This window comes from Stigmatopora nigra, chromosome 2 (assembly GCF_051989575.1).
Source record: "Stigmatopora nigra isolate UIUO_SnigA chromosome 2, RoL_Snig_1.1, whole genome shotgun sequence".
Classification (NCBI taxonomy): domain Eukaryota; kingdom Metazoa; phylum Chordata; class Actinopteri; order Syngnathiformes; family Syngnathidae; genus Stigmatopora; species Stigmatopora nigra.
Window position 1 is genome coordinate 9,788,097 of NC_135509.1, and position 25,447 is coordinate 9,813,543.

The window sequence follows — 25,447 nt, forward strand, 5'->3', positions numbered from 1 at the left end:
GCTCAAGAAAAAACATGAGTCACACATGATATCAAAATCAAGTTTAATTTATTCTGTCACCAAAGTCATAAAACAATTGGACTGTATTAGGCTGATAGAGGATGCTTTTTGATAGTTTGTGAGTTATTGTTAACATAGCTTATAAGTAAACAGTCAATGTTTAACTTAGTCTGTTTTGAGTTTATTGGATTTAAATCGTCTATTGGTATCATAAAAAAACCCAAATGAGTAGCTCTAAAATAAGACAGTATTTTGTGTGTAATGAGAAAAGAAAAACATGAACAAAAACAAGCATTCAAAACAGTGAATTGACAAAATTTCACAAATACATACTTTCTTATCAATTACAAAAAAAATGTTTACAGCTAAACTGGCTGTTAATTCAAAACAAGTAGACCATTAATATGGCAGTATCCTGATGTATTCTGCCAAACTGGTTTTGGACTTATTAGGCCATGGTGTAAAGGACTAAATTCATTCACGTGCTTTCAATGTGGTGTATTTCTCACTCAACCACAATTGACACCCATCTTATATCAGGGTCTGACAACCACACAGATGTAGGATATGACAGCCCTCAACTGAATGAGGATTGTTTCTATTGGCAGTGGGGAGCCCTATGGCATCATGCAACATTAATTGAGGACACATAATGTGACGCAGACGTCACACTACTTCCCGAGACTTCCTGATGGCACAGCACAGTAGCATGCTAAAGATCATTCCAAACACCTGCAAAGAGATATGAATTTAGTTATTACATTCCAAATTTGCGTCATATGACAAAGCCAATCACGTCTTACCATAATGACCCCAATAGTGATGCCCACTCCGCCTATGATGTGTAATTTGGAGTCGAAAACCTCATCAATGGCATCGGGACAGCTCTGCAACAGAGGAAGGAGGAGTACGTGATTAATTTTGGCTTTTCTTAGACAGTTCCATGAAATGACTTGGGGGGTGTGTATATGATTCAGTCAAACCACTGTTGCTATAGAGACCACAGCAAGCATGTGCTATGGAAAATGAACAGCCACATATCATTATGTGTTTTTCACATGTAATTATGCTGCTCTGTGTTGGTAAAGCTTCAATCTTTAGAGTACTATGTTTATCATAAGGCCAAAGGGAGCAACCTCAACCCACATGTTAAGGAAACAATAGACAGTAACATTTTATTTTTTATCAACTCTACAATTTTAAATGTAGTTGTCAAGCACAAACGTACGTAACACCTGTATTATGCCAGCAATGTTTTCCCATTGTACCTTAGTGATGAGCTCTTCAAGTAGATCTCTTGGAGGACATGTGTTCTTGGCACCATCAGCCACAGTCCCAGTTGGACCGCAACAGTTCAGCTGGAACATTACAACACAAAGTTGGAAGTGTAAGGTTTTCATTTTACATGCAACACTGCATTTTTATAATCAGATTTATAACACTTTAGATTTTTGACCTCTTGTACTTAGAGACTTCAAAAATTGGCTTCCTGCCTTGAAAGGTTGCTCAGGTTAAGCCTCACTTACATATAGATACAAATAATTTTACATCGCTAAGGCAACCTTGCCTCCATATTTTATGGTTACTAGTATGTCACAACCAGCAACACTTTATCATTTGAACACTGTCAGCTTATGACACATAGTTGCAACCAATTGACAACATTGTGTTTATCCGCTCATGACATGGCAATGAGGATAGTTACAATGTCATCACCAAGTTAAAAAAAACCTGTAGTTTAGCCTCAAAGAGAGAGAAAAGTAGCTCCTAAAGTCTTCGTTTAATATTGATATCAATGTGACTTACAGCTGCTTGAATCACACGCAGAGTCTCTCCAAATCGCTCATCCTTAGTTTCCTTGTATTTGTTGTGGGTTTGCACATAGAATGTAGTGATGTCATCCACCACCTATCGTACAAACAGAAAATTAACAGTTTTTTCTTCCACTTGTACACTTATATGTTTGGCACTAACTCTTTAAAAATACTGTATAACTTCAGTCAAATGAGTTACCTTGCTCTGGTTGGAAAATCCCCAAATGCCAGCAGCAACTTCAATAGCAAAAATGATGAGCAGGAAGAAGAAAAACTACAGGATTTACAAAAAAGGGAGTTAAAATGCTGTGTGCGCATGCCTGTTGGCACACACTTGCAAGTCAGGTCAACTGAGCAGAAGTGAACTTGATTTACATAGACCCCTCCTACAGGGAGATTTAGTACAAGACGATTAAGGCCAGAGGGGGAGGCGACGAGTAAGCCACACAGTAAGTGTACAATAGAAATATCTAAGCCTGCTGCTTGACCTTGGCCCTTTTCAGTAAAAGCTGATGAAAACAGGCATTTCAAAGGTTTAGGGTCACTTCACATTCCACTTATGCTAAAAATATTGGAATGCAGTCTAACAGAAAATTTCGATTTTTCATCAATTGAAAAATTAACAAGGGTTTGGATGATACATTTCTTAAGCCACTTTGTATTCTCATTTGTTCTACCCTCTACCCTATATAAGTGCTGGAGATAATAGTAATATGGCCACATTTTTATTTGTAAATTTACTTAGGAACATCGTTGGACAGACATATAATTGTTCTTCCAATACAGTGTTGGCATATACATTATACAGTAAACAAAGATAAATTTGTAGTAAATTATTTAAGGTATGACGTGAACGAGTGTGCTGTAAGACAGTGTTAGGAATCATTGCCTTGAGTAATACGTACCAGTCCAAGCATACAGGGAGACTCCTGTATGGCGCCACAACATCCCAAAAATCCTACCACCATCATTAGTGCCCCAGCTCCGATCAGGATGTACACACCTACAAAGTAGAGAAAAAAAACTTAGTGAAAGATCTTTTGGACTAAATCAGCCCATTGTAGTATGTGCTGTACTAGTGTTGAATTTATTTTGAATTTCATTGTTTTGTTATCCACTGAACACTTAACATTTCCCTCTTCATTCAACGATTCTAGAGCTGTTATTTCAAGACTCAAAGGACATAGATGAGTAGTACTTAATTTAAAGTCAAACTTTTGCCGGAAAATCACTTACCAGTATAAAACACGTTAGGAGCTTCTTGTCCATCAAACAGGCTTTTAGTCATCGGGTCTAATCTCAACCATAGGCCAATACCAAAGACAGCAGTGCCTGATATCTGAAATACAAGCAGAAATACTGGATGTTTTATTTATTTTTTTAATAATGGGGACCAGGGTTAATGACTCTTGATGAGGTACAATGAATAACGTAATTTGAGGTTCACCAACTTTACATTAAAGCAGTCTTAAAACCCACCAACTCTGGCAAGCAAGTTGCCAGCCAATCGCACGACACAAAGAGACAGACAACCATCCACGGTCACACTAATAAATAGGAGCAATTTAAAGTGTTCCACCAAATTAAAAACAAATCATTCACATATGACAACAGAGGAGTTTTCTTGGCACCGTGATTGAGAATTAATAATCAAATCCAATACAGTACCATCAGAAAATCGGTTAGGTGCTGTTCACTACTAGAATTACATAAGAGACCACTGTATGAATTGTCAGCTTCATGACACACATTTTCAGACAAAACAAGGAAGTCTTATATTTTTACGATATTACAAGTACTAAACTTCCTGTATTACTGTGGCTGATCATACATGAAGCCAATTTATATTGAAATCATGACTGTTTGAACTTCCTGTATTGACTGCTCTTTTAGACGTAACATAAATGGAACCACCAAAAAAGAAATGTAGCCACCACCGTCTGTACCTAACATGTATTTTCTCCATTTTTGACACACCAATGTAGAAACGTATGAAGACTCCACCCTCTTCCCTTTTCGTCTTTCTGGCTTATTGTTGAACGCAGTCAAAACAGACACAACAGGAAAAAGCAAAGTACACATACCCAAAAGAACACGTTGAATATGAAAATGAGGTACTTAAGGCAATTGATCCCTCCAAGAGCCATGCTGAATATTTTGTTGACAAACTGTGAATTCCCAGGAGGAAAAAGCGTGTTCGTGTGAGCTGAACAAAGTCAGACGGTTGAAACTGAAAGCGTTCCCCCGAACGCCACGCCTTCAGCGGCCTGAACGCACACTTGGGGAGTGGCAAGAACATCAGGGCCGACTTGATCTATGGTAAAGCCTGCGCATGTTCCTTCCTCCATTTGTTCAATGCTTGTATGGACAGCAGCTACAGCCACTCCTGTGACAGAGGCTGTAGGCTGCATTCAGCCAAAATTGCCACATACCTGATAGCAACAGCGAGGCCCTTGTTTGAACATGCTGAGGTGTGAGCTCTTATTTACTCACCCGTACTCTCCATGACGCACTACACAGTTGTGCAGATTGTGTTGAAACACTATATTATGATTAATTCATCAAACATTTTTAAGCCAGGTACTGTATCCAGTTTTAGAAAAACAGTAATACCTCTAACAATGAAATTAATTCGTTCCAGAAGTAGTTTTCATAGTTTTTGTACCTGGGTTCAAATCCAGGTTGGTCTATCTGTGTGGTGTTTGCAAGTTATTCCTGGGCCTGTGTGGGTTTTCTCTGGGTAGTCCAGTTTCCTCCCACATTGGAAATTAATTCGTTCCAGAAGTGGTTTTCTAACTTGGAGTTTTTGTACCTGTGTTCAAATCCAGGTTGGTCTATCTGTGTGGAGTTTGCAAGTTATCCCCGGGGATGTGTGGGTTTTCTCCGGGTACTCCGGTTTCCTCCCACATTCCCAAGACATCCAGGATAGACTGATTGGACACTAAATTACCCGTAGGTATGATTGTGAGCGTGAATGGTGTCCATCTCCTTTTGCCCTGCGATCGACTGGCCACCGGTTCAGGGTGTCCCCCAACTCAGGCCCAAAGTCAGCTGGGATAGACTCCAACACCCCCTGCGACCCTAGTGAAGATAAAGTGGTTAAGAAAATGAGATGAGAGAAATGCAATTGAAATTTGATCAATGTCCTCTCAACAAAAGCCAGCATAGATGGGCTTCATTCAGCTCACTCATGCGGAAAAGCGTTATAGAAATTTGATTCATGTTCCAAGGAAAAAGTAGTTAGACATGCACACACAGATAGATGCGCATACACTGTCTCATCCAGAAAGGATGCATTGTTGTGCTCATTTATATTTAGAGTGTCCAGATTAAAAAAAACACCATAAAAGGCAAAAACATCCTAACAGACACAGTTTACCATATACAGTTCTTGGTAAACAAACACTTTTCGGACACACCCCGGGGGATGGGACATAAATAGCGTGCCTGGGATCTCCAAGACACTCAACAAACGCGCAGGCGCAAATATACTAGTTATAAGCAAATCCTACTGTAGTACTACACTCTTATTCTCTGTTACATGCGCACCAGGTGTCTTCGCAACTCTTTGGGGTCAATTGATGACAGATTGTTGAAATTATCTTTTTTTATTTTTTATTTTTATTTATTTATATGTTTTTTATTATAGGAGAAATGTCGACGTGCTGCTAGGAAATGGGTCACTTGGCCACTGGGGAGGATTACAAGCAGCACTCATCACACTAAGGCTGCACACACGATGGGTCTAAAAATGTTAACAATAGAAAAAATAAATCGATAAAGCAAGGACACACTGCGACGATCTGAAGACTGCAATGCATTTCTCATCGCGACGCACGTCTTGTCCCCACGCAATACGAGATGCAGATAGATTCGAGTTTAAAAAAAACACACACTCACCCAAAAAAACAGGTTGAAGGCAAACATCAAGTATTTGATGCATGCTTCTCCGCCAGATAACGCCGCCATCACGACGACTAAGAACAATAATGTGTTGTAAGAGAGGAATTGAATCAGCCTGGGTTTTCAATGATGTGATTCTCCACGCGTGGCGCTGCTGGTGCGCGTCTGTAGGGATCCCCGCCCACACTTGGCTGCAAAGCAGCGGAGCGTAAAATGAAGGATATGCACACAGTGAACTTAGTGCCATAAATCCTTATAATTGCATTTTCTTATTTGTCATCTCATCTCATTTTCTGAACCACTTTATCCTCATCAGCTGACTTCGGGCAAGACGCAAACTCCACACAGATGGACATGACCCCGGATTTGAACCCAGGACACCAGAGCTGTTAGGCCGACGCACTAACTGTAGTGATTTGGCACAAATGGTACCTTGCAATACACGGGACATGATAAAAAAAAGAGAGAACAACGTTTTGCAGAAAGCTAAACTGGATGTCTTCTCTTTTACAAAAGAAGTTGTATTCTTTAGTGATTGCATATTTATGATACGGGTAGATATGCATTTACATTGCAAAGTATCTGGCAGGATGCAGCAGGGGTCAGGCAGGACCCCCATGGAATTCTACAAAGTAGATAGTACTTTTGACACCTCATCGTCTGGGGTCATCTCACTTCACCTGGGCCAAAATATAGAACAAAGAGAATCTAAAGGAGAGTATTGGGGCTATTAGTCAAGGCAGATAGGGCCTTGGCCTCTTTTTAACCTCCCCCGACCTTGTGGGAACAGAGCAGGAAGAATAGATAAGACCTCTGTGTAAATTAAGGCTCAAATTGTTCCACCGTGACGATCAACAAGTTCTCAAGGAGCCCATTTAGTGTAAAATAATGTTATATACAACACACCAATTGTACATGTGAACATGTTTTTGTATCCCATTACTTTAAGTAAATCGTTCATATGTTTTTAATGTGTGAGGAAGTTGGAAAACAGTCACTTCTTATGAGAAGAATATGTAACCCCCTCCCAGGAATGCTAGAGCCTAGAGTTGATCTTTGAACTTTAAAAGACCTTTAAAAGTCTTCAGTTCACCATATAGCCAACACATTCATCTTTTCCATATGAAGCTGCATGTTGCTTTGCACAGCCTTTATAGTTTTATTCATAGTTTTATTCATACACACTTTACTTTAGAAAGAGCACAAACCAGGTTGTGAAAGGTAAACTACTATTATGGATTACTCTATCTATTTTTTTAATGTGAAATGTGTGTTTTTATATTTAACCAAACAACAAATCCGGTTTGGGAAATTAACAGGATGTTTTTAATCTACCACCAGGTTGCTGATTCAGCTCATAGGTGATGTTCTCTGATTTCCTGTAGAACTCTTTCCCACATTGTTTTTATACAATTTTGGGTGAAAGTTAGTCATGTGTTTGTGCACGTATCTACCATACTTAGTTCTCACATGAGCTATCTTCCCTGTTAGTGTGTTTTGTAACAGAATTGTTTGGTTTGGCATGGTGGCAAGTTTGTACCAGGAGACTAATCACTCAGCCAGAACATCAGTGGGCATATCCTGGTATTGTTTCACTGAGGCGTTCTGATGGTGGCGCTTTATATGCAGGGGCTGATATTCTGACCTTCTTGACATAACCTGTTGTACGAAGGAGGATGTTAAAACAGTGATAAATGGGTGGGAAGGACTTTCCTTAATATAAATTAAGACTCTATGATGTGGGCTTTTTCATTTTTGAACCCATTCTCAGTTGAGCCTAATTATGTGGTACAGGCTGTTACGCTGTTCCAACATGTAAAGGCTGAAAAGCTGCATTTTGGGGGGGATTGTAATAGTCTTTTTTCTTTTTTTCTTCTTCTAGATTTGTGGATTATCCTATTGTGGAACCATGGAGGTACTGGACTTGTGTTTCGGGAAGTTAATTTAAGAGGATCATGGGAATTAAGCATGTCATTGTGTTTGTTTCAGTTGTGTGTGAGCAGGTGGTTGAGAGGAATTTGGATTCTGCTACATCTGACAGGTGAGTGAAAAAAATCCCTTCATTACCTCTGAGTTAATGATTTTCAATGCTTATCATTATTCGCTGTGCAAATAACTGGTGGCCAATCAGAGGTGTACCCCTTCTTTTTGTTCCAGTTCACATAAGGGCTGGCATGTTGGCCGACGAGTCATTCATTTTCATAGCGCTTATCCTCACAAGGGTTGCAGGGGGTGCTGTAGCTATCCCAGCCAACTATGGGCACCAGGCGAGAGACACCCTTAATTGGTGGCCAGCCAACTGGAAGGATGATTATATTGATTAGTATCCAATAGTTCATTTAATAGTGAATGTTTATTATTTTAATCCTTTGTTTATTTTTCCCCCTCAAAACTGCCACCTTCCCTTTACCTGGCTGTCTGAAACAGAACCTGCTAAATATTAACATATTTTATTTCAAAGTGCTTTTCCAGACACCCAAAGTTACTTTACTTAAAGATTTACCAAATATTTCAGCCCCAAAGACAGCTTGGATTGGCTCCAGCACCCCCTGTGACCCTAATGAGGGTGAAGCAGTTCAGAAAATGAGATGAGATGAGCTCTAAAATGGGTCACTACGAAAACTACATTGATAATAATTTTATTGTTAAAAACTGTTGTGAATATGTATGGGTGTGCAGCATGCAGGGCAAGTATGATGGGGAGATGCAGCCTCTTTGGACGACACCATGTTCACACTTTCGACGGGGTTTTGTACGACTTTCCTGGAGACTGCAGCTACATGCTGGCCGGGAACTGCAAAAGCCGTTCTTTCACGCTTCTGGGTGAGTGAGCCTAACAAAGATGATTTGCATCGGTGGGCTAAGCAAGTTGTACAAATCCAACTTATTAATATGCAAATGTGGTTCACCTGCAGGTGATTTTGCAGGGGGGAAAAGATCTGGTGTTACCCTGTTTCTTGGGGATGTCTTTGAGCTACACCTGTCTGTTAATGGAAAACTAACCCAAGAAGGAAAAAGGTAAAGCTTTATAGAAGAGAAAAAAAACTCCCAGAGAACCTATCCAATGCAATGCATTATTATGTAGTTATTTCTTATTCCGGTGAGTGTATTCAATATCTGTTAGTGTACTTAATACATCTACTAGTTGAAAAGAGGTGTGTTAAAAAAAATGAGGAAACTGATGGCAACAATTGGTTTAAATTTAATACAGGTTAAATACAAGTATTACTCCAAATTAATCTATATGAAGAAAATTACACCCAATACAGTAGTAATTTACTCTGAGTGACTGACAGCACTTGAACTGTTTTCTCATTGACACAGTGTAAACAGAATCTGGAACAAATTGGGGTTCAATATCCTGGTGAAAGATACTTGGTTATGATCACAAGGTATGTTTTAAAGAAACTATCTTATTGTTTTGTTCCATGTCACTTTGCAGTCTTCCTCTGCCATATGCATCAAATGCTGTGTTTGCTGGCCAGGAGTTGGGCTTCTACAAGCTGTGGAGCGAGGAATTTGGCTTTGCAGTCACTATTGACAACTCGGCCAATATTGCTGTGACGCTCAACTCAAATCATGCCAACCACACATGTGGCCTCTGTGGTAACTTCAATGCAATTACCAGTGATGAATACACTGCTCAAGAAGGTATGTACTTGAGATGGTAGTAGTTTCTTAACAGCTTAGATTTGTATCTATTAAAAATGCAAGAGATCCTACCTAAGAATCAGTGAGAATGTTCTTTCTGCTCCTTAAGTGCAGGAAAAATTATTATTTTGCTTATTTTAATCATAAGGTTGCATGCATGCTCCTATTTGGCCCTGGTTTGGAATGCAAAGTGGGTGTTTTTTTTCTTGAAATTTCGGAAATAGTTTGAGTCACCAGGGTTCAGAAACAGGAAGATAAGCCATTCTATACAGGAAAAGATAACAGGTTAAAGGAAAAAAATCTTAACCAAAACAAAGAGCTGACATTAATGAGGAAGCTGTCGACGTCTTTATGTGTTGTGCGTCATTTCAGGATTTCTCACTGAGGATAGTTATGACTTTGCTAATTCATGGGCGGTCAAGGGGCCAAGTCAAGCCTGCAGACGAGTCTCCACTCCAAGTTTGTCTTGCAATACCTCCAAAGACACTTCAGAGGTCAGTCACAAACTCACCAAATATTGAAATCATGATTTAGAAAATGTTCACATTCTTTGTCGATATAACAAAATAATGCATGTACGACAAAATCAGAGCACAATCTGTGATGAATGAAAACTGGGTGACATCTTCAGCCAGTTTTATGACAAGTACTTTCCAGTCTTAAGCAAAAGGTATTGAGAGAATTGCTTCAAAGTAAATAATACACCCATATCTCCTTCTTGTAGATTCTGTCTGGCTGCAGCGTGTTGCAAACATCCGCCCTGTTCTTGCGCTGCGCTCACTTGGTATCACCTGACGCCTTCCTAACCCTGTGTCAGGAAGAGGCCTGCCACTGCAGCAAAGCCGATAGCGAAGACTGTTACTGTTCAGTCCTTCTTGAGTATGCTCGCACATGCCATGCCCATGGCATGCTTTTGCACGGATGGCAGCAGGAGAGTGAATGCTGTAAGTCAGATGATTGTTTTCAAGTTAGGTGAAATACATTCGTTGTGACCAGATGCCATCAGTATTGGATTGGATCTGACCAATCGCATTCAAGTTTTTCCACTTTGTTACTTCCTACCTGTAAATATAAGAGTATATTCTTTTTCCAATCAGTTCCCAGATGTCCAATTGGAATGCATTACAGTGAATGCACCAAGTCCTGTTCCACAACTTGCCACAGTCTCAACATCCAAGAGATTTGCAAAGAAGAGTGTGTGGATGGTTGCACCTGCCCCGGTAACTCTACCATCCATCAGTTTTCCAACCCCTCAACTTTGAGCTAATGTAAATGAATATTTATGCATGTTTAAGTGGGTAAGGTGTTGGACGGTCACCGCTGTGTCGAGGTGTCTCAGTGTTCCTGCGTGCACATGGGGCGGCACTTCCCTCCAGGCTCCACCATCTCTCAGGACTGTAACACCTGGTAAGTGGACACACACATAATTTTCAAGATGATGGCCACATTTTGTGTTTCATTCCACAGTGTGTGTCGCCATGGCTCGTGGGAATGCACCAATGAAGGTTGCCCTGGTAAGAAATGTTTTTCAAATGTGTGTATGATATGGCTCTTTTATTGCTTCCCTTTTTTTGCATGTCTACCTAATGAAATGTTTAGTACAGTATGTGGGCTTTGTGCATGGTGTGCATTTTGTGTTTTCATCTGCTGGGTAGGTGAGTGCCTAGTGGTGGGTCAGTCCCATTACAAGACCTTCGACAACAAGTTCTTTACTTTCACGGGTCCATGTCAGTACCTACTGGCCCAAGACTGTGCCCAAAAGGACTTCTCTGTGGTTATTGAAAATGTGCAGGTAAGAGAAACCCAAGTGTCATGAATCTAGTTATCTTGTAAATCACATTTTATTATTCACACAAAGTTTGTTTTTATTATTCACTGCTTGCTTTCAATTTGCAGTGTGCAGATGATCAAGATGCTGTGTGTACACGCTCTGTGACCCTCAGCCTGCCAACACTGGAGAACATGACAGTGAAACTAAAGCATGGGGGAGTGGTTTCTGTCAATGGCATGGACATCCAAACCCCCATGCACCACGGTATGGCATTTTGATTGGGAGCAGCTGCCTTGTGACACCCAAATACTGTGACACATGAGTGTACTCGGTTTCCTCTGAGAATTCAGAGAGCAAAGACCACTGTTCTACTTCAGCATTCAAATTATTGAGATGACTATAACAAACTTGGTTGTTGATTAGAGTAGAAAAATACACATTATTAATATCGTTTTTGTTATTGTTGTTATTTAAAAATATTTTTCTCCAAATTTGAGGGACTGCTCATGTCTGCAGAACAAAACAACTCATTTATAATGCACTCATTTAACTCATTGGTCACCATTGAAAGTGGTATACATTTTTTAGTGTATCTAGATGGTGGATGAACTGATCCTAGCACACCCAACTCTGGGCAAGAAGTGGGAGAAACCAACAATAAATAATTCTTCATAAAGTGTTTCATTCAAAAATGTTATATGGGTCTTTTATACAAAAAAATGGAAATTGACCTCAATGATTTCAGGTCACTTGCATATCCAGAGATCTTTCCAGTCATCAGTGCATCTAAAATTTGGAGATCACCTGCAGATTGACTGGAATGGGAGAGGCAGGGTCCTCCTAAAGGTATGATAAATCCGTAATGGCACTTTTTAAAATTCTGTGAGGAGCTTGGATAGAAGTCCTAAAACAACACCTTCCATTTTTCAGCTTGGCCCGCGCTGGGCAGGACAGACTTGTGGTCTCTGCGGTAACTTCAACGATAACCAAGGTGACGACTTCTTGTCCGCATCCGGGATGGTCGAGTCGAGCCCACTGGCATTTGGTCATTCCTGGATAATCAATGGCGACTGCAATCCTGTCCACAAATCTGCGACTGATCCCTGTGTTCTCAATCCCAAAAGAGGTGAACACACAACAACACATCCATCAAGTCTAGGTTATTCCTCACCAGCACCCAAAACCTGCCATATTAGCAATCATTTGTGACTAAAGTTATTATATTAGTCACAAAATATTTTTTTAATGTTTTGCTTAAGAACAAACATTTAATTTGATGAAAAATAAGCTGCAGTGACCTGTTTCTTCAGTTCGGTTTGCAGAAGAAGGCTGCTCAATGATGACGTCAGATGCGTTTGTCCCCTGCCACTTCTTGGTCAACCCGGCTCCCTTCCAGCGGTTCTGTCGTCACGATGTGTGTTCGTGTGAAGATGGCGAGGAGTGCCTCTGCTCTGCTCTGGCCTCGTACGCAGCTGCCTGCACCTCCAAAGGAGTGCTGCTTCACTGGCGCAGCCCATCACTCTGTCGTAAATGCACTTTTCACTTGTATTAAAGCTAGGTGCAAGAATTCACAGAGATATTTGGCTTTGGAATAAAAATTTAGGATAAATCTTGAAAGCTCTACAACCTTTCGGACCAAAATTTGACCTCTAAACATTGGAGTGCAGTTGTCTATCTTTTCAACCTGATGACATGTTGTCACTACCTTCCTCTAAGTATTCCTAAACTAAATTGTTAGGGTGAAACACCTAACCATTGATTTCAATCCACAGAGATGGAGTGCACCAGAGGCCAGGTATACGAGGCCTGCGGAAGCACGTGCGACCGCACTTGTCGTTCTCTGTCCGGACTCGAAGCCGGTTGTGGAGGGGAGAGGGTGTGCGAGGAAGGTTGTTTTTGCCCTGCCGGGAAGTACCTAAGCGACTCTGGAGAGTGCGTGACGGCAGACCAGTGCACGTGCCTGCATGATGGACAACTTTACCAGCCGAATGACTTCTACGCTGATCACAGCAGCATTTGGTCTCTGCATTTAACACATCAATACACACATTGCAAATCACATAATAAGAGCTGTGTAAATAAAAAAAATGAATAACATATTAGATAAGTTCACCCCTAGAATTGATGCAATCAGTAGTTTTTCATCTCTGCAAATTACAACTACAGAGTTCCCTTTGTTTACTATGGTCCTAACAGCAGACATTCTATTCTTCAACACGGAAAAAAAATCTAAATTTTCCTTATAGTAATTTGACTAAGGAGTATTTCTTTTCATGTTTTTATTTACAGCTACTGTGAGAATGGGTCCATGCACTGCAGCGCTGGAGAAAAGAGCAATTTGCTGTCAGATCTTTTCTACGATGACTTGACACCCTCCAGAGGTGAAATCCTCAATTCTTTAAATGGATTACTACATATCTAAACACACTGTGGCTTCTTATTAATTCTATGCTAAATCTTGTATTATAAGGGTAATAGAAGGCTGTGATCAACTGCCCTAAAAGTGATGCTTGTTTCCATCTGCACTTGCAGAAAAGCGCTCTACACCATGTTCCCCTCCACTGGTCCGTGCAAAGTGTGGAGTGGGGGAAAAAGGCCTGGAATGTGCCAGAAACTGCCAGAATGTGGACTTTCCCTGCGTCTCCAAACCTTGTATCCCTGGTTGCCTCTGTCCACCTGGCACAGTAGGTGGCAGTAGTTTCATTTGGGCAATTGATCTACTTTTAGTAATAAACTAAAAGAAACAAGTAAAAAAAAAAAAAAAGGAAAAAAATGGGTGCACTTTTATAAATATAAACCAGTAACTTATAATTGTTGTTGAGTTCAGGAGTTTGACTCCTGATGAGGAACTATTTAAACATTTTTTTAACCTTAACCCATTTTTATAGAAAAGCAGGATTTGCTATCTTCATAAAGTCTTGATTAAAACCAATCTATACTATAACTGAGTAATATTTTAGGTACGCCATCATGGAGGTTGCATTGTGCCGGAGCAGTGTCCATGTTACCAAAACGATAGACCTTATGAGTCGGGGAAAAGCATAATGGTGGACTGCAACACCTGGTAATCATAGTCATTTATTTATTTTACTCTATTCTTACCGACAGTGGCATTATGTTATTTTGTTTTTTTCTGCAGTGTATGTGAGAACAGGAAATGGGTCTGCACTAAGAAATTTTGCAATGGCGTGTGTCGCACCGTGGGGGAGTCGCACTACATCACCTTTGATGGCCTCAAGTATTCCTTTCCTGGTCTATGCCAATATATCCTGGTGCAGGTAAGACAAGTTGAAAGAAAGATATTTTATCTTGTTTTATATAGTCCACCTTTTATACTGCACCTTCATTGCCCACAGGACATGTGCAATGGCGAAGAGGGGAACTTCCGAGTGATTGTAGAGAATGAAGCCTGTGGTATTGTAGGACCTCGCTGTGCCAAGTCTGTGTTAGTCTTCTACCATGGGGGATTAATTGTGATGAAAAATGGCGAGGTAAACATACAAGAAACAGTTAGTAGGAAACTTCTTTACATGCATTTTACCATGGACATCTATATACTTTATATAATGATATTAACAATATGTTTACATTGAAAAAAGAGGATTTTTGCTGTCATTAACATATTTTGCTCCTTGCTCAGGTCAAAATGAAGACCCCAGTACCAGAAAGTGCACAGGTAGAGATCATCAGGTCATCAGGTCAATTCTATACGCTCCTTGTTGGGAAACACATTTCACTCAATTGGGATCGAGGAACAAACCTCATGGTCCACATTGCAGCTGAATACAAGGTACGCCTGTATTATTAACCCATACATTTTTATATATACATACATATACTGTATATGTTTTGTGTAACCATTGGGTCCCTTTGTTACATTAATCTTACCGTAAATGTAGGGTCGGGTGTGTGGTCTGTGTGGCAACTTTGATGGAAACGTGAATAATGACCTTGTCAGCAGTAACAATCAGCTAGAGGTGGATTCTTTGCATTTTGGCAATTCTTGGAAGGTCACTCCTAGGTGTGCTGATGTCACCCAGGTAACGTTTATGCTTTTTGGGAAGAACTCTTTTTAATATTATTGTATTGCACATCATGTTGCACTGCATAATGTTTTTGTTTACAGTTACAAGGTCCCTGCAATGACAACATTATCAAACTGGTAACGGTTGAGCAGTCGTGTCATATCCTCACTGGTGACCGCTTCAAAGATTGCAACAGCCAAGTAAGTCCAAATGGCCAAAAGCTTGTTTCACATTAAGTCCAAAGTAGCTTCAATTGAAATGCAGGTGAAATATTTATCTAATATTTCACATGTTTGATGCTCAGGTATTTGTTTTAGACTTTGTTCCTTGTGTCAATGTACTGTATATACATATTGCAGTTGCTCACTGTGGTTTCTCACCTCCATCTGCACATTTAGGTGGATGCAGAGCCATATGTAGAAATGTGTGTGGAGGCGGCTTGCACCTGTTCAGCAGTGGCTGACTGTGCTTGTTTTTGCGACGTCATCGCAGCCTACGCTCAAGCTTGTTCGCAGAAGGGTGTAACTGTCAGTTGGAGATCCAATGAGCTTTGCCGTGAGTGTGATGAGTATCTTTGATTCTCACTGGTCCCCTTTTTTTATCAGCAGCATCACTCGGTTTCCTCTTAAGCAATATCTTGACATGCATGTTTACCTCAATTTCCTGCGGAAACGGCCACAAATGAAAACACTTTTTTTTTTCCTTTTTTTTCCTACATAGCGATGAGCTGTGAAGAATTGAACCCAAAAAATGCAGTGACAGGAGAGGAGTTATGCCAGTGGCGGTACAATGCCTGTGGCCCTGCCTGTCCCGTCACCTGCCAGCACCCCGATCCCCTCCATTGCTCTCTGAAATGTGTGGAAGGATGTCACGCTTACTGCCCTCCAGGTGCCAAACATACTCTCCTGCATTATTTTCTATCTTAAAGGAGATATATTATAAAGCATTTACTTTTCAATTGCTTGTCCTTTTTCTTACGTGACATTGCAGCAAGGTTGAGTAAAAATACACAACTTTGAATCTGGTAATGTTGTGTCTTACATTTACCAATCTGTTCTTAGGCCAGCTGTTAGATGAGGTGACCATGAGGTGTGTTGAGCCCACTCAGTGTCAGGTGTGCACCCATGAGGGTCAAAGAATCTCCCATGGCAACAAAGTCATTATCAGCCATCATGACCCCGCCCACTGCAAAATATGGTAAGGAAAGCTGGCGGGTCCTCATTTTCTTAGGGTTATTTTTTTAATTCAATAACAGACTGCAAGAGGGAATGCATTTACAATGTCTATTCTGTAATGTGCTTCCTTTCTTATTTTTTTCCTTAAGCCACTGTGAAAACAACACATTAACCTGCGAAGCTTGCACCACCTTGACAACTGCCGCACCAACTATTCCTTCCGCCGCCATCACGAGCATCCCCATGACCACCATGATGCCTGAAGGGAACTGTGATCGTGCAATGGATCTGGTTTTCCTGCTGGATGGCTCCATGGCATTGAGTGAGATAGAATTTCAGGCCACTAAAGAATTTGTACTGAGAGTGGTGGACCGCTTTCGCATGGGTTCTGCCCACACTCGAGCTGCTGTGCTGCTTTACTACTCTGGGGTCAAAACTTATGAATTACAGGTATGTAAATCTAGAATAAAGTTAATTTCACTCACACAGATAGCACTTTATGAACTACTGAGCAAAGTTTATTCATATACAATTGTATAAATGTAATTTATTTACTTATTGATGTCATTATTTGTTCTCCTCCCAACTTTTCCATTGTTTCACTAGGTTCAGAAGTGGCTTTTCAAAAAGACCGTGCACGACCTGCACTACGCTGGAGGCCCTGTTGCCTACCTAGACGAGGCAATCAAACATATGTCATACAACATCTACGACAAGAACAAACGAGAACACAGTGGCCGCGTGGCTGTCATTTTGACAGCCAGCACCAATCCTCGGCCCATGCGCCCATTCATTAACATGCTGCGCAGGAAAAGTATTACTACACTGGCCGTGGCTCTCGGTCCCGGTGTGAACATGGGGCAGATTAACGACATCATGAAAGTCAACCCCGATAATAGAGCCTATGTGCTGAGTAGCACAGCCGAGCTACCCGATCGCCTTTTAGAAGTAACTAACTACCTTTGCACGTTGGGTCTAGAGCCAAAGTCCAGCATAACTACTACAACCCTCTCACCTCGTCCAGAACCTTTCCCTACCAAATATTTCACTACCACTTCTACCTCTGCTTCCAACCTATCTCCAATCACCACTACACCATCCATGTACATACCTCCAATTAAGGAAGTGACATTCATCATTGAAGGCTCAGATTCAGTGGGAGAGGCCAATTTCAACATGTCCCTCATGTTTCTAGAGGAAGTTTTAATCCAACTGTCTAAGAAGAAGGAGTTCATCCACATCACCATTATTCAGTACTCGGTCAAGGTTACCGTGGAGATCTATCGTTGGGATCTGAGGTACCAAACTGTGCTGCTGAAAGAACTTATCCGGGAAATTCGTTGGCGGGGCGGAAACAAGACCAACACGGGGGCCGCTGTGTCTTCAGTGTATCAGGACACAGTCAACATCCCACCTCCACACCATCCTGTCCCTCCACAGCTCGTCTTCCTTGTGACAGAGAACCCACCCACAGACACAGTCACGCGCCCACCGTCACTGAACACCCAGACTCTTGTGTACCCCATTGGCGTCGGTTCTAAAGTGAATGAGAAGGACTTGTTCCCCTTCAGCTCACCGCAGCATCCAATGATGGTGGAAGACTACACACATCTCAATACACTTGTTCACCATGTTGTCAACATCACACACACCACTGTGACCCCACGCTTTCCCACACTGGTCCCTGTGGTTCACCCTACACTCTCCAACCTCCCTTTCACAGGTAGACAACATTCCCAAAATGTTTCCATTAACCGCTTGCGTTTTTGCTTGTTTTTTTCCCAATGAATCAATGTGAAAACAAAATATGCCATTTTTTTCCCCACAGTGCCTTGTAAGACACCTCTAGACGTGCTTTTCCTGTTGAAGTCTGGAGAGCAGATCGAAGACATGAAGACTTTTGTGAAAGCCTTTATCAACACAGTTGATATAGGTAATTAGCACTTGTTGGTGAAATACTCATACAAATGTTTCAATTACAGGAACAGGCTATTTATATTCAAGGTAATAGGCCACAGGTAGAGTCAATCACCCAAACCAGCTGACACCAAGAAGGAAAGCATCTGAAATGATTGGAAATCATTACAAAATAAAACTTGACAACAAGATAGAAATAGCTAAAACCAGTGAAGTGTTTTCTATGATGTCTCCCTGCAGGTCCGAATGGCACTCAGGTCAGCGTGATTCAGTACAGTGACACCGTTACCACAGAATTTCCCTGGAGCAGAGAGCTCACGAAGACCCAACTAAATAACCTGGTAGACAACATTCCTAAAAGGAAAGCAGGAGCCCCTTCACTCGGTAGAGGATACAAAAACCACATGATGCTCACATTTCATCGACACTTACCACTGTGTTTCTGGCTCAGGGTCGGTACTGCGATACTCCATCCAAGCAGCCATTAAGAGTGGCAGAGTGGGCGTGACCAAGGCTGTGGTGATGATAGTGACTGACAAGTCATCTGATCAGGTCCAAGAAGCTGCGAGCGAAGCATTGGCGGCAGGTAAATAATTTAATTCCTTCTATTGCTAACTTCTAAAAATTGGGTCCCTTTACTCCCTGCTTGACTTAAAAAAAGATGATATCTGTACTACTTTAATGCAGTCTTGTTTTTTTTTAATAAACATTTTGCAAAAAATATTTGTGAAATACAATAAAGGCATGTTTTTCATAATGAAAAAATAATTTCAAGATGTCTTGTCCCTCAGGTGTGTCTGTATTCCCTATCGGTGTGGGGCCAAACTATGACCAGAAGGAGCTGGCAACTATCGGCCTCAAACAAAGCAACAGCCTGCACTTAAAGAGTATGGATCAGTTACGGATTCTGCTGACTTTGGACCGCAGTTACGCAGAGAGAATCTGCAGAGGTGCCCGTCTCCGCGTATACATGGACATAGCTGAAAACTATTCAACTCGTGGCAGCATTGTTGTCGTTTTTATAATATCAGTGATTATGACAGTAGTTGTTGGCTGTTATTTGCTTTGGCTTTCAGCTGGTCCACCAGGAGTTTGTGTAGATGACAGTGGCATCCAGAGAAAAGTGAGTCATGGAGCAGAATTGAATAACTTGCATTGTTACTGTACTTAAATAGTGATACACTATTTCCTTTTGATTCTTAAACCTTTATACCATAGCCTGGAGAATCCTGGCTACTGGACGACGGCTGCCATTTGGTGCTGTGCCATCCAAGTGGAGAAATGACCATGCAGAGCCACAAAGTCAGCTGTGATAGACTGGAGCCACCGGCCTGCCAAAACAACATACTGCCTGTGAAAGTCCAGAAGGCCTGCACCTGCCATTGGGAATGCCCATGTAAGTACACTTATAGGCTTCACTATTACCGTACAGTAGCATTTTGACTGTTTAAAAAACATGTCTATCATTGTTATTGAGTGATATATTATGAAATTTAACAATAATCAAATACAGAATTTTGGGTAGGAAATGAAAAAGGAAGGGAAAGATTGCATTAAGTGACAATTCTAATTGCTTCTGATTTATTTTCCATTAACACTTGGTTGTTTCATGCTCTTCCCTTTATACACACTCAGAAAATGTGTCAATTATACATTAAGCACAATTTTTAGTTTATTTATAAATCATCATTCTGGCTCTTTCCTTGTTGAATGTTGACTGTCTATGTTTGTTGACAGGCATTTGCATGGGCAGCTCCACCAATCACGTTGTGCGGTTTGACAGCTTGCCACTCAGGTTGGATGGGGAGGGCCTGTGTTCCTATACCTTATTGGCTTTCAGCGAGGGTTCCGAGGTCATTCTTCACAACGGGCCTTGTCAAGACACCAAACAATACAATCACGTTTGTATGAAAGCCATCGAGGTGACGCATGGCTCGCAAAAACTCCTACTGAAGGATGACGTTACGGTAAGTGAGTCGAGTTAGTGGTGTGCATCCCTTTCATCTTCAATTTGTCTGTTTGTTACCTTCAAAGAAAATTACAAATTCACATTACAAAATGAAGTTGCTCTTCCAAATACCCAATAATTTATTAATGAAAATAATGTCGGGGGTTCCATATCATTTTCATCCTACTGTATATACAACTCAATTTGTGTAGGCGTCACTAGGACAACAGCAGATTTCACTACCGTGGAGGCACGAGGGTCTAGAGCTTGTGCATTATGGAGGAATGATGCTCCAACTCAAGTCCGACATTGGCTACGTTCTGACGTTCACGCCGCAAAGCAACGAGTTTACCATTACGTTGCTTAATGCCAGCATCGGCAGTCACGCAGCTGGACTCTGTGGTAATTTAAAAAACAACAACAAACATATACATTTACTTTTTTAATGTGTGAGAATTAACCCACCAATGTTTTATTCTCATTTATTATCTTACCTCACAGGGGCTTGCGGAGAACAATCCAATAACATTCTCTCCTTGCGCAATGGCCGCCCCACCACCAACCAAATGAACTTCATCTCTGACTGGATGGTGGCTGGTGACAAAGACGTGTGCTTGCCCAAAGGCAAGGTGGTGTGCTCCCCTGGAGCCGCCATGGGATGCCAGGTCCTGCGCTCGCATGTGTTTGAAACCTGTCACGCACATATACCTGTTCTGATGTTCCTTACCAAATGTGAGGAAGAGACTTGCCAGGAATCAGATGTTTGTGAACATGTTTCTGCCTACGCACTTCTTTGTAGACAGAGGGGGGCTTGTGTAAACTGGAGAAGCCCCCACATATGCCGTAAGTGTGGTCAATTATTTGATTGTATCCTACTTACATTAATGCTAAAGCATTTTTCACATTTTTGGGAAATTTTGCATTGCCAAGCCTTTTTTTTACGCTTTCTACCTATAAACTATTTTTACAATTCCATTCGTTTAATTAATAATCTCATTGATTCAATTTCATGCTACGAATAAACTCTCTCTTCTAGCCTTGCAGTGCCCTGTCACCATGGAGTACCGAGCATGCCACACCGGCTGTGTTGAAGACTGTGGCAGCACACAACTGATGCGGGGTGACCAGTGGGCTACCACTGGTTCATCGTGCACAGACACACCCACTGAGGGCTGTTTTTGCCCAGTGGGGACGGTTCTTAATCATGGAAAGTGTGTGTCACCAGAGAAGTGCAAGCAATGTGTGGATCATAGCGGACACTCATATGAGGTTAGTCTTAGGAACATTACAAGAAATGTTCAGAGTCATTTATTCATTTTTTTTAAAGATAAGATTTTTCAAAACAAAAAAGTGTAAAATTTTACTTTGCAGATTAGCAGGAGTATATTTTTGTTGTGTATTTTTCAACAAATGTTTACTATTATGAATGAACAATGTACAAGTAGTGATATTGTATTAAAAAAAATGCTTGTGGTGTGTATGCACAGTATCTAAAGACTTGGGTACCAGATGAGAAACCCTGCTTGATTTGCGTGTGTTTGGACCAACAACGGATCAACTGCACTGCTCGCCCGTGCAATGACGTGAAAGGCAATCATGCTTCATTTTACCTACTGCACTTCATGCCACCCTTAATAACTGAATGTTTATATGATCTATGTAGCACCAGTGTGCGGCCCTTGCGAGAAGCTGGTGGAGAAGAGGAACTCTAAGTGCTGTCCGGAGTATGAATGTGGTACGTTTACTGCAAAGTAATGTTAAAAAATGGTTTCTTTTTTGCTTTGCCCTATAAACCCAAAATTTGAATATCAAGCCATGTTCAGATTCCCCTTCACATTTAGTTCAGCCTTACTTGTATGCATATAATATGCCTTTGTCCTTTTCCATCTGAGACTTCAGTGTACCAGTCTTCTCCTTCTTTGACTTTTTAGTGTGTGATCAGTTGATCTGTGGAGTTCCCAAGGTACCCCGTTGTGAGGATGGTGAAACACTAGTTTTGAAAAACCCAGGAGAATGTCAAGCTATACACGAATGCGGTAAGACACTCACACATCCTCGGAAAAAAAAAATTCACACATCAGTGAATACTTTTAATTCACAATGGCTTCATGTCTTTTTGACCACCCAGTTTGCCAGAAGGAGGCCTGCGCTCTCAGTCCTACCACAGTTTGTGCCGCCAATCGTAGGCTGACAGTAAAAAAGACAAAGTGCTGCGATGCTTTCGAGTGCTCCTGTAGCTGCCAGAACTCCACCCGAACTTGCTCGGCGGGCTTCATCACGACGACTAAGACGGACGACTGTGGCTGCACCGAGACCAGCTGCATGCCGGAAAAAGTCAGTTTGTTACAGTTGTACACCTACTACTTTAGGAAAGAGAAAACATTCATACAGCACAATAACATGGAAGGATCAAGGATGTTTTTTTTTTATTAACATTCTGGTGGAAGTTTTTAAAAAGTGCTTAATAAACAGGTTTGCGTGGTTGGCGACGTGGTCCATGCAGTCGGCAGCAAATGGGATGAAGGATGTAAAAAGTGTAGGTGCAGTGAGCTGCGGGACAAGGTCACATCATTGCACATTGCACAATGTTCTGCACCTGTGTGCCAACGCAACTGCCCTCTGGTAAGACAAACTAAATGATGTATTTGAGTACCTTCAGCATTTGTAAATAGGCCTAAACAATTTGATTATTTATCATCCAAGTGGATACAATTTTAACATAGCAATGCACCTACTTTGAAGATGAAAAGAAACATGAACATTGTACATGTCTTTTGTAAATGAGCCAACTAGAAAATTGTATGTGGATAACTCAAGGGTTCGACATATACACTGTCCACTGGAGAATGTTGCGGAAAATGCCAAGCAACCAGCTGTGTGGATTCGGATGGAGAAATGCGAGGGGACACAATAGTCGGAGGAACGCTTCGACAGGTTTGGAGCTCACACAGCCACTTTTTATTCTGACAATAGTTTAATCCGCATCATATTCATTTAATATGTAATTTAGATTGGAGAGCAATGGAAGTCTGCTCAGGACAACTGCATCATGCACAAGTGTGTGAGGGTGAAGGATGAATTGTTTGTTTCCTCAACCAACATTAGCTGCTCTGCCATGGAAACTCAGTCCTGTGGCCTGGGATATGAGTTACGTTGCAACACACAGGACTGCTGCCCACTTTGCCATTGTGGTAAATATCAAATGCAACACTATGTGTTTAACTTAGTATTGGGCTGTCAGTCCTTGGTTTAGTGTTTCCGCCCCTGCTGTCTTGAAATACGCAATATTTATCCATGAATGAAAATGCACCTGAGTCAAAAACTAAGCAAGGGTGAAGTCATAATTATTTTCTATGAAATTACGCCAACAGCTTCAATATTTTTTCTGCTTTGCCCACTATACATGTTGCCCACTACATGGCTTTAGTCTCGCTTACTGTGTGTTTGGGAGATAAAATGCATTCATGAAGTCCTGCAACATGTAAATAATACATATGTTTTTACATTACATAAACTGGTATTTTAATAAATACATTAATTTAATTCCAATTTTAATTGAGTATTTAATTGAAATTGTATTCCCTTCTTCATTTTAACCTCATTAAAACCAACAACCTGTTGAGACTGCTTTCAGTCATCAACAGAAAAAGCGATCACACTGCCTTCCCAGCAGATGTCACACTAATACCAGCCCCTCTTAACATTATATTTCTGTCCTTGCAGCTCCTTTGGATGTTTGTGTCCTTAACCACACTCTCATCGGGGTAAGCAATCTTCTTCTTTTTTTACATTAAGCAGGACTTATAGAGGGAAATAGATTTTTTTGCATTAGTTGTAATATTTCGTGAGTTGCATTTGGTGGCTTGTACTACATAGGGAATAAATAACATCATAGTATCTTATACATATAGGCAGGTGAATCACTGTTGGTCGACATGTGCACACGATGTGAATGCATCGTGGAACGTGGTCTCATCAAGAAACACAGGCTCTCCTGCAGTACAACCACCTGTCCCCTATGTCCATTGGTATACTGTACCACTCACATCTTGTATATAATTAGCACATTCCGGGTAGATATGCATGTAATGTATGTGTATAAATTAACACATAATGCTCACTACAGGGATACACAGAGCAGAAAGAAGAAGGCGCCTGCTGTGGTCGCTGTGTCCCCACGACATGCTTTTTACAAATGACCAATGGAAGGCAAATTAGAGTGCAGGTGTGCTCCCATCCGGACAAATAACAAATTTCTATCAAATATCAAAGAATGGAGGAAAAAAACTCGAGCATTGTTCCCACCAGGTGAACAGCACAAAGGAAGAGGGCTGTACTAAGTACTTTTGTTACATCAACAATGAAGGAATTCTGGCTTTGGAAATTAAAACGACAACCTGCCCGCCTTTTGACCGCCAATCCTGCCTCAAACATGGGGTATGAATATTACACACATCACACCTGCACACAGGTCAAACATGGGGTATGAATATTACACACATCACACCTGCACACAGGTGCACAAAAAAGATTTGATATTAATTTTTCTGTTTGTTCTCAGGGTACAGTAAATAAGGTTGGAACAACTTGCTGCGAGACATGTGAGTAGTTTGACTACTAGTTATTTGATTGGCTTGAGTTGTTGTTTCTAATAAAAGTGCACTTGCACTTGTTGGTGAGAAGGTATGGAATCGGAGTGTCACCCAACAGCGGGAACACTAAACTATATCAAAGTGAATGACTGCCAATCAGAGCAGGAGATTGAATTGCACTATTGTGAGGTAAGGGGACACACAATCACACACTTTAATTTGATGCTTCATCAAACATCAATGAGTCCTTAAACTAACTGTCTCACCATCTGATCCTCTTTGTCTCTCCCTGTCTGTCAGGGTAAATGTCGCAGTAAGTCCATGTACTCCCTGCAGAGGGGCGTGTTTGAGCAAGAGTGTGTATGTTGCGTCGCCATGGAAACAGAGCCCATCAGCGTTCCCATCCTATGTGCCAACGGAACCCGAAGTCACCACACAATCATGTCTGTCACCGGGTGCAACTGTCAGTCCAAACATTGCACCTAGAATAGTATCCCGGGAGCTAAAAATTAATATCTACTTTTGTTGACAACCATGTCTGTATCAAATGTACGCTTATTAAATCAAAGGCAATTTCTAACAAAAGAAAAGGCAATAAGTCTTTCCAATTATTATTTTTTTATACGTCATAGTATCTTCCCAGACAGGTTG

The 25,447-nt window shown here is 41.1% G+C and overlaps 2 protein-coding genes across 4 annotated transcripts; one reads left to right on the forward strand and one right to left on the reverse strand.

Annotated features, from left to right (window-relative positions):
• Positions 1–26: 26 nt before the first annotated feature.
• cd9a (CD9 molecule a) lies at positions 27–5,879 on the reverse strand. 2 transcript variants are annotated; one of them, XM_077735233.1, is made up of 8 exons: positions 5,715–5,879; positions 3,051–3,153; positions 2,720–2,817; positions 2,014–2,088; positions 1,807–1,908; positions 1,269–1,358; positions 804–887; positions 27–732 (listed from the first exon to the last, which is right to left on the reverse strand). In XM_077735233.1, exons 1-8 carry the CDS (start codon positions 5,781–5,783, stop codon positions 667–669), a joined length of 687 nt encoding a protein of 228 aa, XP_077591359.1. In that variant the 5' UTR covers positions 5,784–5,879; the 3' UTR covers positions 27–666. The 2 variants fall into 2 exon arrangements, with proteins under 2 accessions (XP_077591359.1, XP_077591367.1); XM_077735241.1 differs by lacking the exon at positions 5,715–5,879 and adding an exon at positions 3,899–4,085.
• Positions 4,043–25,431, forward strand: vwf (von Willebrand factor). Of its 2 annotated transcripts, XM_077735189.1 has the most exons (54): positions 4,043–4,133; positions 7,600–7,632; positions 7,707–7,758; positions 8,397–8,540; positions 8,633–8,735; positions 9,160–9,368; positions 9,741–9,862; positions 10,093–10,312; positions 10,466–10,588; positions 10,664–10,775; positions 10,836–10,882; positions 11,024–11,160; positions 11,265–11,403; positions 11,885–11,985; positions 12,070–12,265; positions 12,450–12,665; positions 12,912–13,158; positions 13,429–13,520; positions 13,672–13,823; positions 14,100–14,203; positions 14,279–14,417; positions 14,496–14,630; positions 14,780–14,929; positions 15,039–15,179; positions 15,266–15,364; positions 15,563–15,719; positions 15,885–16,052; positions 16,226–16,361; positions 16,489–16,789; positions 16,946–18,062; positions 18,168–18,272; positions 18,497–18,640; positions 18,708–18,842; positions 19,048–19,206; positions 19,333–19,379; positions 19,475–19,652; positions 19,994–20,223; positions 20,417–20,606; positions 20,706–21,047; positions 21,241–21,473; positions 21,692–21,794; positions 21,868–21,939; positions 22,136–22,240; positions 22,333–22,538; positions 22,677–22,826; positions 23,022–23,138; positions 23,215–23,395; positions 23,928–23,968; positions 24,116–24,232; positions 24,331–24,429; positions 24,513–24,641; positions 24,766–24,805; positions 24,888–24,985; positions 25,097–25,431. In XM_077735189.1, the coding sequence occupies exons 1-54, from the start codon at positions 4,131–4,133 to the stop codon at positions 25,280–25,282; spliced, it is 8,502 nt and encodes a 2,833-aa protein (XP_077591315.1). In that variant the 5' UTR covers positions 4,043–4,130; the 3' UTR covers positions 25,283–25,431. The 2 variants fall into 2 exon arrangements, with proteins under 2 accessions (XP_077591315.1, XP_077591325.1); XM_077735199.1 differs by lacking the exon at positions 4,043–4,133 and having other exon boundaries at positions 7,486–7,632.
• The last annotated feature ends 16 nt before the right edge of the window (positions 25,432–25,447 follow it).